General features: G+C 38.2%; 1 protein-coding gene across 4 annotated transcripts in view; it reads left to right on the top strand.

Annotated features, from left to right (window-relative positions):
• Positions 1 to 12,967, top strand: part of rptor (regulatory associated protein of MTOR, complex 1) — a 101,754-nt gene that overhangs the window by 47,594 nt on the left and 41,193 nt on the right. For all 4 annotated transcript variants that reach the window (XM_085911670.1, XM_085911672.1, XM_085911671.1 and 1 more), the window contains exons 12-19: positions 496 to 597; positions 3,555 to 3,638; positions 4,537 to 4,647; positions 6,441 to 6,515; positions 6,687 to 6,752; positions 8,353 to 8,544; positions 11,297 to 11,437; positions 12,489 to 12,609. In XM_085911670.1, the coding sequence (XP_085767796.1) occupies positions 496 to 597; positions 3,555 to 3,638; positions 4,537 to 4,647; positions 6,441 to 6,515; positions 6,687 to 6,752; positions 8,353 to 8,544; positions 11,297 to 11,437; positions 12,489 to 12,609 (892 nt within the window). The remainder of the gene's footprint in view (positions 1 to 495; positions 598 to 3,554; positions 3,639 to 4,536; positions 4,648 to 6,440; positions 6,516 to 6,686; positions 6,753 to 8,352; positions 8,545 to 11,296; positions 11,438 to 12,488; positions 12,610 to 12,967) is intronic.

Consider the following 12,967-nt stretch of genomic DNA (forward strand, 5'->3'; position numbering starts at 1 on the left):
GGACAAATGGGGACATATTGACCCCTGACGGGACAAACCAAAAGTCGCAATAACATATACAATAAACATCACTTCAATCTTTACACTAATATAGTGCAAGTCTTTCTTGTGTAGGGACTTATTAAGCTTTCATCGGGCACAAATCAATCTGGCCTTTCTGCCGAAAGGCATTGATACTTCCCTTTGACATCCATCAACAGTTGTTAACCGTCCTAATTCCCGCTGCACTATTAGCGCTCGGCGTGATCCAAAACCCTCCAGCAACCAATCAGTCAGGCGTGCTACTATGGCAGCAGCGAGTGAGATACGGCAAAGGTGATCTTGATAGATCGGGATTTATGTCGTTACTGCAATGCGTTGTCACTCTCTGGCTCATGTGTCAGGGTTGTTATGAAATGCTGACTGCAGATTGGGTTTTTATGCATCGCTGTCTGTGTGTGCATATGTGTGTGTGTGTGGGGGTGCACACATATGTGCGCATGTTTGTCTCCACAGCACAGTCCTTTCTTCGCAGAACAGCTGACAGCATTTCAGGTGTGGTTGACAATGGGCGTAGAGAACCGGAATCCTCCTGAGCAACTCCCGATTGTCCTGCAGGTATGCGCTCGTGCTCAATTACACCTTGGAGCATGGAAGAAAGATTTATATCCATATTTATCTGTCCATCTATCCAGATTTTAAAATAGAGGATTGCTTAACAGATGAATGGAAAAAAGTCTACACGATCCTGTTTAAATGTCTATTTTTTGTGTGAAATTGAGACCAAGATGAAACATGATATCTATCCCAAAAGGATGTAAGAATTAACAACTGGGCTAATGTGGTTGCGCAAATGTACACACCCTCTTAGTCTTATGACTGCGTGATTCTGCTGTGTTTATAATTAACCAGCCACATTCAAAAAGGCATGTTATGTTGGAGTCAGCCAACACCTGCCACCATTTGAAGTGTCTGGGTAATCCTAAATGAAGTTTCATATCAAAGGAATTTTATTGTTTTGTCCACAATCCCTAAAGGTTTGTTGCAAACACACTTGGCACCACCAAAAGAATACCATGCTCACACAGAAGCATAGTGATAGTGCCATGTTTTGGGGCGGGTTTTCTCTATCTGCAACTGGGGCCTTAGTTTAGGTGGAGGACAGTAGGAACATTTCAGACTTCAGATACAAAGCAATAAAAAATATACATTAACATGTAAACTTTATTTGGAATGAATAAGAGGTACTCTAAATGGTGGCTGTTGCTGACTCCCATTTAACATTAGTTTCGATGCGATTGTTCAGTCAACATGGCCAAGTCTCCAGTTACTGTATAAGAGGGTGTGGCACCCTGATGAAATGTTTTTTTTTTCTTTGATTATTTTTAATGTCCCCTCTCAAAAAGATTTACAGGAAGGTCACATAGATAGTATAAAACATTTTGAAATGTTTCGTCTTTTTATACTGCAAAAATGCATTTACACATGGGTGTGTAGACTTTTTATATCCTCTATATCTCTACTATTCTAATGTAGCCTACTTTGTCACATAGTACATATTGGCAAATTGGATGAATTATTTGATAATAGATGTCACAAAAGCAGCCTCTGACCTATAAATCTTTTTGGAAGACTTTGAATAATGACAGAATCAAATCTATATAGCATGCTGCCATATAAAACAAAATTAATGAATACTGTATTTGCAATCAAATAGAAGTGTTAAGCATGAGCCTTCATCTGACTTCTGTGTTATTAAGTATAGCTGTCTTATGTTCAACTAAGATGTACCTAATCATCAAGTCTCTCAACCCCAAGTCTTCTCTGGGACTGAATGATAATAGCGGTATTATTACACTGTTGAGGATTATGTGTTCTCAGAAGCAATAGCTACTACACAACCCAAACCCTTTTAAATTACTGTAAAACATCATTCAGCCTTTTAGAGAACTCAACAGAAGTGTTCCTGTTGTATCCCCCCCCCCCCCCCCCCAATTATCTTTCACACACCACAGCTCACTGAGCGTTTCAGCTTAATGTCTAATGCCAGGTTAGGATGAGGCCAAAAGTAACAAAGAGGAATGTGCGGCTGCTAGGATGCCATCCCTTTTCACAGATAGACCCAAGGTGGAAATTGAGTTTAAACAGGCTTTATCCTTCCATTATGCAAGAGAAGCCGCTTTAGCTCATGACAATTGCATCTCGATTGAACTCATATGTCAGCAAGAGTTCTCCACTGAACGGAAAATCGCCACTGTAGCACTTCTTTCCACACCATTACTGTACGCTACCTCTCTTTAAATCTCCCTCCCGAGCGGCCAATATGTGCAACACGAGCTGGCTAATTTTCTTCATTAGAGCCCAGCTACAAAGACTGTGACAAGACCAGAGTGTCCGTTGTTCCCAATAGTTGTTACATGTTTTTAAATGCCCAATTAGGGTACCAAAACCTTGATGGTGTGCATCAACTATCGGATTCCTCTCTACCCAGCCCACCATGTTCTACAGCTGTTGTGTTGTATTATATCACAGCGCAGTGGCAGTGTGTTGAATGGTAATTTCCTGCTGACTAAGTCCTCTGTTAGCACTTCTGCCAGGACTTGTTAAAAGCTGTGGGAAAAGCCACACTGATTGGGTACAGTGTGTGAAGGCAAACACAGAGGTGAGAGAGGATGGTAGGAACAGCAGGAGTAAGCCTGTAATATTATGAAAAACAAAACATTGTATCATAGTAGTGTCATCTTAAAGCTGTTTTAAGATTCATATCAAGTTTTATAGGTGGAAACATATTTGTCGTGACATCTGAATGATGAGGGGATACAATATAGTATTGTTAGCCGCTCTAAAATTACACACACTTTGAAATAAATACTGGGGAAATGATCTTTTAAAGAAACGAAAGAGAAAAAAAAATGAAATTAATTTAAGCGTAAGAAATTGCACATACAATGTATATGTATGGACATACAAAGTATGCATAAAAGTAAATTTACATATCAATGAAAAGTTCAATGAATGATAGTTCTTAAAGATTAAATGCAACATGTCCTGTGTATTTGAAGCCGAAGGTAACCGAGAGGTCTTTCCTCGCCTCCTACTGGATGTGTGGTGTCACAGAATATGCTAATAATACATCCTGTGTCGGCGGGCTGTTTGCATGTGTGCACCTATGTTCCTCCATATGCTCTTTCCCACGCACACAGTGGGACAGTTGCTCAGGAATGTTCACTCCTCACACGGCACATTCTGTACACGTTACTGTATGCTCAATGCTACACGTACACTGTGTTTTAGCAGATACAATTTTCTTGAATACAGTTGTTTGTGCTCCGTTTGGCACATACTACCTGTGTTGACACGTGAACATTTTTCGATTTTTGTTATCCAAGCAGGCATCCCCATTCAGAGTAAGCAAGTGTGGCTCGAGGCCAGCATGGTAGTTAGTGCTGGGGTAGCCATCTGTTTGACTCCACTGCCTCCACCTCTCTGCTTTTCTTTTTTTTTTTTTTTGTCCTACTCCTGTTGCTTTGGGAGAAGCACAAATGACCACTGATTTCTGTTTTCTACTGGTATAGGTCCTTCTCAGCCAAGTGCATCGACTTCGGGCCCTAGACCTTCTTGGATGTTTTCTGGACCTTGGACCCTGGGCTGTTAGTCTGGTGTGTTCATCAAATATTATCTGTGTCTGTTACTTTAATAAAATACTATACAATAGATGTCCACTATTTTGTGCCATGGTTATACTGACTAAAATTAGATAGGCTGGTAGGTACTACCACTTAGGTTGAAATGCCAGGTTTTTGTGATTTATAAAAATAAAACCAAGATCATTTCTAAACTTTTGCCACCTATAGTATGACATGTAAGTGGTACAACTCAGATGAAAAATGATGACTTATTTGTTTGCAAGTAAAATTAAGCTTCTTATAATTTGGATGTGACAGTGTTCAGAATTGAACAAATCCAAATAATTTTTTTTCTGTTTAATGCAGTATTTTTAAGTAATCATTCAGATTACAAAAACAAATACTCTCTAAGTATTAACAGATTGCATTTGTGACATGACATGCGTGTGCACAAAACACAATGTCACATTGCACCGTGTACAATTTCAAGAATCTTGTGCTTGTCCTCCCAAATATTCATCTGCATCTTTTTTTCAGCAGTGACTGATTTTTGCTCCTTGGTCTGCCATTGCTATTTGCGACTGTCTGTTTTGTAGAACAATTGTGACGTTTGTCGCATTTTACATATCAGATGAGCGAAACCTGAGTGACAAGCTTGTAGTCACTTCTGATGTTTATACGAGTGATAGCCACATATTTTTGGCATCGGGTCAAAACTTAATAAGTCACATTTTGGTGAGTTTTATTTTTTATTTCTTAAAGAATCCATATTTTGCTCGGTCCAGACATGTGGGGGTTACTTTTGCAAATTATTGACCAATCTAAAGTGACTGTCCACTATTTCTCATGTAAGCATAAATATTAGAACAAATGCTATGTCTCTGCTTTTCAGTGAACACAAAGCTATGAGTGAGTGTTTTTGTGTTTCTAGGCCCTGTCTGTTGGAATCTTCCCATATGTGTTGAAGCTGCTACAGAGCTCAGCCAGAGAGCTGCGGCCACTTCTGGTTTTCATTTGGGCTAAAATCCTTGCCGTGGACAGTGTAAGTTTTTGTACGTGTGAGTCTGTGATGGAATTGACATCTGTATTGATCCCTGTCTTGTCAGCCAGTATGTTTTGGGGGTTTGTTCTCATCTTGTGAACCCATTTGTGGAGTCTTTCTTCAAATACTGCATCTACATCTAGGTTCAATATACCAAATTTAGACTTTGATGCTATACCAACATAAAATGCCCCGTAATGAGTACACCTGATCCAGCCGTCACTGAACTCTGTAATTTGTAGCCTTAGAACACGACCTGTAAACATACTTTCCGAGTATGTTAATCATACTTTGCCTGGAGGACTTGTGCACAACACACTGAGCACTGCTGCCCTTCTGACACAGAGTTACATTACTCCATTTTTTCCGCATATATCGATACTTTAAAATGATTGTATTGAATCTTTTTTGGTCGCTAAAAAAATTAATTTGGTTTTGGGTTTTTGCCACCTTATTGTCCAGATATTGTTCTTCATGCAAATCTTACATCCAATGGTAAATAACAGTTGGAGTAGGGTTGTACTCATTTCTTGAATGAACCAAATGAATTAGAGGTCAACCATTTTTAATGGCGCGCTTACTTTTGAAGCATTCCATTGATAATTTTGCTTTATGTTTAGGATTGTTGTCTTGTTAGAAGATGAATCTCCATCCCAGTCTCAGGTCTTTTGCAGACTCAAACAGTTTTGTTGGTTTTTTCCAAAATATTCTTGTATTCGGCTCCATCCAACTTCCTATCGACTTTAAATACCTTCCTGTTTTTTTAAGGATGATATGAAGTATTATTTTAACACCAAAACACCAAAATGTTATCAATTTGATTCCAGTGTATTTAAACTGAGACCCTATTTGTCATCATCATCAGCCATTTAGGTCAAGGATCATTCAAAAATCAAAAGGGAACTTCTTTAGTCAGTTGACTGCAATAAGAGAAAAGGGGGTGACTAATTTTGCACATGATGCTTTTCTATTTTGTTCATTCGGATAAAAAAAAAAAAAAATGTTGAAAATTTATCAATTTTGTTCTACTTTACGATTCTATCCGACTTGTTTATTCTTAAGAGAAAGTCCTCTTGTATATCTTGTGTATGTTTGAAGCTTGAAATGTGGGAAAAGGTCAAAAAGTTGAAGGGGGGCTAAAACTTTACCGTGGTGCTGTCTGGAGCACTTGCAAATATGAGTTGCTGACAGCTTAAAAAGTATATTGTTTTTAAAGTTGGCAATAAAATCTTTGCCTGCTCTTGGCTATTTGCCTTGTCTTTTTGGCAAATGTGGCTAATTTTGAGACCGAACAAACTTGATGTCCTCTGTGAAAATGTCACTCCTATCGTGACTAAAAGCTGTATTCATTATGGTCAAATATTGCTCCTTTGACAGTCAGTACAGTGGTACAAGTTAGTAGATCAGTGAACTGGACCTTCATTGTGATCCCCGGTGTAATTTTGTTCTCAGTAGGCAGCACGCAATGCTGCATGCCAGATGAACCAGCTTTTGTGCACAACACACAGCTACCAAAATAAACCACCCCTTCCTGTCTGTTTGCGCAATGCCAGCGGCAGCCACTAAGCTTGTCCAGCTTGTGAATAACCTCCTGTCAAAGAAATATCGGATAGCTTCATGTCTGATATTTTCACAATTATAAATTGTCACTAATTTAAATGGTCCCTTCTGATTTGTGGACCACACTGAATTGCCTTTGACCTAGAAAGTGATTGCATATGGAGTTGAGTTGAATGTGGGAAAAACATTCAAAAGTTTAAACCTCTTCCATCCTGATTTCTCCACCTTTGTAGTCCTGTCAAGCTGACCTGGTCAAAGACAACGGTCACAAGTACTTCCTCTCTGTGTTGGCTGACAGCTACATGCCAGTGAGTATTTTTGTTATTGCTATTATGAAAGTGCAATTGAGGGCAATGGTGAACAATTCTTGCCTCGCCACCACTGAAAGTCACCATATTTCCTCAAAACGTCTTGCAAATATCAATATGCTGTATATATATATATATATATATATATATTATTTTTTTTTTACTTTCTAGGCTGAGCATCGGACCATGGCTGTCTTCATATTGGCTGTTATTGTGAACAGCTACAGCACAGGACAGGTATGAATACATACGGGTCTGTCACAAATCATTTTAGAATCAATTATCCTATTGATTATTTAATTGCCACCTCACGGCCCTGCACACACTGTCAAGATACCTCTTTTTTTGTAAAATGTTCAGTGCAAGACGATTGGCCCACGTAAAATAGTGATGCGGCGTACTGTGAGGAAGATTCAGTGTGTTCAGTGAAGTGACTTAAAACACCAATTTAAAGCTGTCTGCTTGTCATTAAAGATATAACCAACATCTAAGAATGTCCTGTATTGTTTATTTCTTGTAGGAAATCAAATTCATTTTACTTTACAAATAGCCATAATGAATGCAATGTGTTTCTGAACATTGTCTCATCATCTTTTAACTCATAAATATACATTGACAGGAGCCAAGTTATTAGCCAGTTAGCCAGTATTTATTGTTAGAAATGAACCAACAAAGTAGACAATGCCGAGATGATGTAGTTCTTTCTTTCAACAAAGCACTCAAAGATCCACGTACGAGGTTACAAATACCCGTCATTAAACCTATTTGCCATCCGTCTTCTTCTTTCTGCAGTTGTTTTTCTGTCTAATTGGAATGTTATTTCACTCATTCATCTCCCTAATTACTGATTCTTTCATCAACTTGTAAAACTTGTCTTTGAGAACTTCCCCTATAAATGTGACAAATCAGAGAATGTGAGCACATGCTAAGAAGCACCAATTTGTCATCATATTCCTGTGTATTCAATGCCCTTACCTCTCTCCCGGGCCTGTAAATAATAGATGATCTCCAGCATAACAGCAAGACTCTCTGTCCGCTTCATAGCTCCATTATTCATCTTTCTTATATTCAACAACTGTGCTCACAACCACAGTGTCGCCATTGCCAACATGTCACTGATAACTCCCAGGGTTCAGCTGTGATGCATCCCAATAGAACGACACACCAATAGTATTAAACATATGAAAGGTGGGTTAAGTGTGATGAAAAGAATGCACACCTTCTTGGGCCTTTCATGGATGTGATGTCATGTTTTTATCATTTTGAGCTGATTTGTTTTTAAGGAGAAAATCATGAAGCGTCTGAACAGGAAATGATACATTTTTAACATGAATCATCAGAAAAAGCCAATACAAGGATGACTTGAATGAAATAAATGAATTAAAACTTCTTACAGATACCATGAAAGGGTCGCAGAAGAGAGCAGTACATTATAATGCTGTGTATTTTTCGTGAAGCCATTGAATCCACCTTGTGAGCGGCATTTGTTGTTTTTGCAAAAACGACAAGGAAACAGACATGACACGCTCTAAAGTTGTTTTTGGTGTTGTGGGGGAGGGCGATGTTTTCATCTAACTTCAGATGACCTTACATTTCCAAGCACCAATTAGCTTTTGTTCACCTAAAAAAAGAGGGTCCGTTTGGTTCAAATGGATAAGTGCTCTTGGTACAAAGCTCCTAAACCTTTGACGTGTGAGGTTGTAGGTTGGCAGTGAGTTAACGACTAATGAGACTCCAAGCATGGAATTGTGTGTGCTATTTATGATTCTCCCAGCCAGCGAATGTCTTACACTATCCTTTCTCCTACCCTTCCTTTCTCCTACCCTCCTCTCATCAGGAGGCCTGTCTGCAGGGTAACCTAATTGCAAATTGCCTGGAGCAACTTTCGGACCCCCACCCACTGCTTCGCCAATGGGTAGCCATATGCCTGGGTCGCATCTGGCAGAACTTTGACCCGGCCCGCTGGTGTGGAGTTCGTGATAGTGCACACGAGAAGCTCTACATCTTGTTGTCTGATCCGATCCCTGAGGTGAGAGATTGACACTGCTACGCTCACACAAAACAGTATCAGAAGTTGGCAAATAGAAATTTGACAATATTTGGAATTGAAGTAGTTTTTATTTCAGGTTCATCACAAGTAGAGTAGGGGTTCAACCAAATCATCTAGTTGACATGTTGACTTTACCACCCTTGACTTTCCCACACTAATGAATTAACTTGAGATCTATTAATTACCAGTCCCATGTTTTGGCAAAAGCATTGGCGCTTAATCATCAGGTGGTAGACTTGAGCGGTAAATGAGCGACGCTGCATCAAGCATCTGGCAATATTGCACAAATAATGTGAATGCTAGCCGGGTTACTTGCAAAATATGCAAGTCTGTCCTCAAATATATACATTATATATAAAAACAGACATATTTGCCATGCAAGCCCATCTGAAGAGACACCTGCTAACTAGCAGCCTTAAATCCTCAATGTCACCCATCAGGAAATCCACCACACGTTTGACAGTAACAGTGAAAAACAGATCATATATTGTGGTGGTCGATGAATACCTTTTAAAAAAAAAAAAAAAGAAAGAAATTAATGACTAATGTTGCCAAAGAAAGCATCGAGTGTCTCTCAGCCGGTAGCCTTCGTCCCACAGACGTAACTCATACACTTCCTCCCACTCCCCCCTTCCTTGACTTTCTTATTCAATCACAAATTACAGATGCCTTCAGAGTCTCACAGACAGTAGGCTGTTAATCAAACTTTTGCAATAATCCACGTAACACTACTGCAGATTTGCTGCAAAACATTTGTAGTGAATATGAGATAATTAATGATCAATTTAATTAAATAGATAATTATCAATGACTTAGTTACATAATTAATTATTGAGTTAATGATGGTGGAAATATACTGCCAGTAGTATAATCAACCACCACCTTGTTTTTCTCTTTATAGTTTTAAGAAGGCTTAAACCACAGTCGTTAAACTCAAGGCCCGGGGGCCAGATACGGCCCGCCACATCATTTTATGTGGCCCGCGAAGACAAATTGTGCATCAAATTCATGTGTCATTACAAAAATTGCAAATTGTCTTCACTTTTTATATATAAATGTGACTGGTCAAATATTATATATATATATATATATATATATATATATATATATATATATATATATATATATATATATATATATATATATATATATATATATATATATATATATAATATTTGACCAGTCTTTACTCGTCTGATCTGAAAACGAGTTATTTGTCAGTTTGTTTTGTAGTTTTTACTGTATATAATATGAGGTGCTCATACATGTAATTGGGTTGACAGTCATAATGGCCCTCCAAAAGAATCTATGACTACAATGCGGCCCATGAAAAAAATGAGTTTGACACCCTGGTTTAAACAAACAAAAATCTGAAATCAGTTCTGAGATAAAAAATGACACTTCCTCACAAGTCACTTGCAGAACATAATCAGATATGGATCACAAAATGAAACACAGGAATGCAATCTCTGAAGATTCTTCTCAAAATTGCATTTTAAGGGTTGATCAATGCATTAAGTACATTGCATGACTTCTGCTGGTTGGGAGAGGGGGGGTGGAATGTTTGAATGTGTGTGCCCAGGATGGGGGGGTGACTCCCAATCTGGGGCCGCACTGTTAGTGCAGTGAAATGTGAAGGCTATTATCGCTACACATTACAATAAAGCATACTTTCTTCCTGTTTTTTTAATTACTGCACATGGGTCATTTTCATATAATTTGATCAATAACAGTTTAGACATCCCCCAAAATTTCATTTTGTAAAACAATTTATATTATAGGAGTTATTTGTAGTTATTATTCAAAAGGTAAGAATTATTTCTAAGAAAAAACAGTCTTAATCAGTAAACCTTGTGTTGGAAATGCCTAGAATTTCCATTTTCAAAGTCCTGTAATTTGCCAAAAACATCCGGCATCTTGAACGGACGGATTTCTCATGAATATTTAATCCAGTTTGCAAATATGCTTGGCTCTTATTGAATCACTGTTCACCTCAAATTGAATGTGGAAAACAGCATTCTTCTGATTGGTAGTTGGCAGCATTTGTGTTTTTAGCTGCCATCTTGGGAAGTCCACCAAGCGATTTCATGCAGCAGAAATCTGGGGGCTCGGGTTAGTTCTACACACACGCACCAAACAACTTGCATCCAACTGGTTCAGTGAAACCGCTTGTCCCCACGGGAGTTGCGGGTGTGCTGAAGCCGATCCCAGCAGTCATCAGGCAGTAGACACCTGACATGGTTGCCACCCAATCCCAGGAAAAATGTGAAACTTAAACAAAACAAAAAAAACTATATATAAGGAAAGCAAGTTGTAGTGCTTGGTTGGAGTAGACTCTCCAAGTATGATATTAAAAAGTATTTCTTAAACTAATCAAAATAGGATGTAATTTTGTCTTGCGTCCATGTTGTTAAGCTGTGCAGAATGTCATTTTTTAAAACCAAACATATTTGGGCTGTACCATAACTTAAAAGGTTTATCATTAAAAGTGCCACCCATAAATATTATCATCCAATATTTTTTTTGTGATATCATGGAAATCCTACGATAAGAAGCTGTAAAGCTGTATATTGTATTATAAGTGTTTTGTTTTTCAGTGCCATGAGCGTAACCATTGCGTAACAAGGCTTTGGCCTTGATGTTTTAAATGTTAACACAACCAATTACATAGGCACGGAAGCAAGGTTAATCAAAAGGAGTGTGAGTTGAAACAGTAATTGTGTCGCTCTAGGTGAGGTGTGCTGCTGTCTTTGCTCTCGGTACATTTGTGGGAAACTCCGCTGAGAGGACGGACCACTCCACCACCATTGACCACAATGTGGCCATGATGCTTGCCCAGCTCATCAACGATGGCAGCCCTGTAGTCCGCAAGGTCAATCCTCACACACCCACCCACCCACACACACACACACACACACACACACACACACACACACACACACACACACACACACACACACACACACACACACACACACACACACACGTGTGCATGCACAAGTGCTACAAAATCCTGACTTTAAAATATTTAACCAAGTTTATTTCAAATACACATTTATTTGACCCTGAAATACGATCCAGTACTGTATATTCGAATCCCCAAATACTGTTCGCAGTATAAATTAATATCACCAATAGAGATGGCCAAGTGAGTTTACTCAAGTCTGAATTTGATAAATCTTTACACACAGTGGCATTGAATCAAAGAGCTCTAAAATAATTAAAAATCGCTGAGAATTGGCAGTGGAAATTGGCAAAATGTCATGTAATTGCTGTGGCATTTTGTCTTATTTAAATCTGAATTTATCTGAAGTTGTTTTTGTGAACATTGCAACACTGAATGTTATTCATTGGTAGTTTTGTCATTATTATATCTGTCATATCTGATTAAAGATTCCACTAAAGCCTAGCGAGCAAGACTTTGCTTTGTTGAACTCTGAGTCTATTCATGCAACCAGGATTGCGCTTACCTAATTTTGTGCACTGTGGGAGGAGTACTGCATGTGCACAAAGATAAAATTACCACGTCATTTATGACTCTCGCGTGAAAATGTGTGTTTTGTCTGACGTATGACATATTTTTATTTTATATTTTAGATTAGTAGGTTGTTTTTAAAAGTGCTTGATAAATTTCATTCTGTTCATTTTGCATTTGCATCTGGGCTAACAAAACAATCTTTTAAACACGGTGTTCACAATTTTTACAGCACCCACAATCCGTTAGTGATAGTGAAAAAGAATTTTTGTGCCTGCTATTTCTATTCTTTATCTTCCTTTTTGGCTTTCAGTAAATAAAGCTCTCAGTGCATTAAAACAGTAGTCTGTCTTAGATCTTGCCTTAAAAATATCAGTGCACTATTATAAACATCAGTTGTGTTTAAACTGTGTTTGTTTGTAAATTGTATTTTTGTATTTGTTTGCAGGAATTGGTGGTAGCATTGAGTCACCTGGTAGTTCAATATGAAAGCAACTTTTGTACCGTTGCTCTTCAGTTCATAGAGGAGGAGAAAAATTATTCTGTGCCGTCACCAGCCAACACTTCAGGTACCCTCACCTAAAACGCCATTCAAGTCGCGTTTAACACATTCACGCAGAGGATGGCTATACAGTAGAACCTTGTACATGCAAAATGTCACTAAATTAGTGATTATGGCCTCACTGATTTTATTTCCATTTTTTTTTTTTTTTATATCTTTTTGTTTGTTTTTTGAGAGCTAATTCACTATTTTAAATCCTAGTGGGGATTAATCCCCTGTTTTCTGTGAATTTTTCATTCTTATTATTGTTATTGTTGTCATTGATATTATTCTTGTTGGTATTGGTATAAAACTGAGTTCCTGGATATTTGAATTATGTCCAACATTTTACGATACATACCTGCAGGCTCAGCGAGAACTTTAAT

The sequence above is a fragment of the Syngnathus leptorhynchus genome, chromosome 5 (genome assembly GCF_054491065.1).
Source record: "Syngnathus leptorhynchus isolate UIUO chromosome 5, UIUO_Slep, whole genome shotgun sequence".
Lineage (NCBI taxonomy): Eukaryota > Metazoa > Chordata > Actinopteri > Syngnathiformes > Syngnathidae > Syngnathus > Syngnathus leptorhynchus.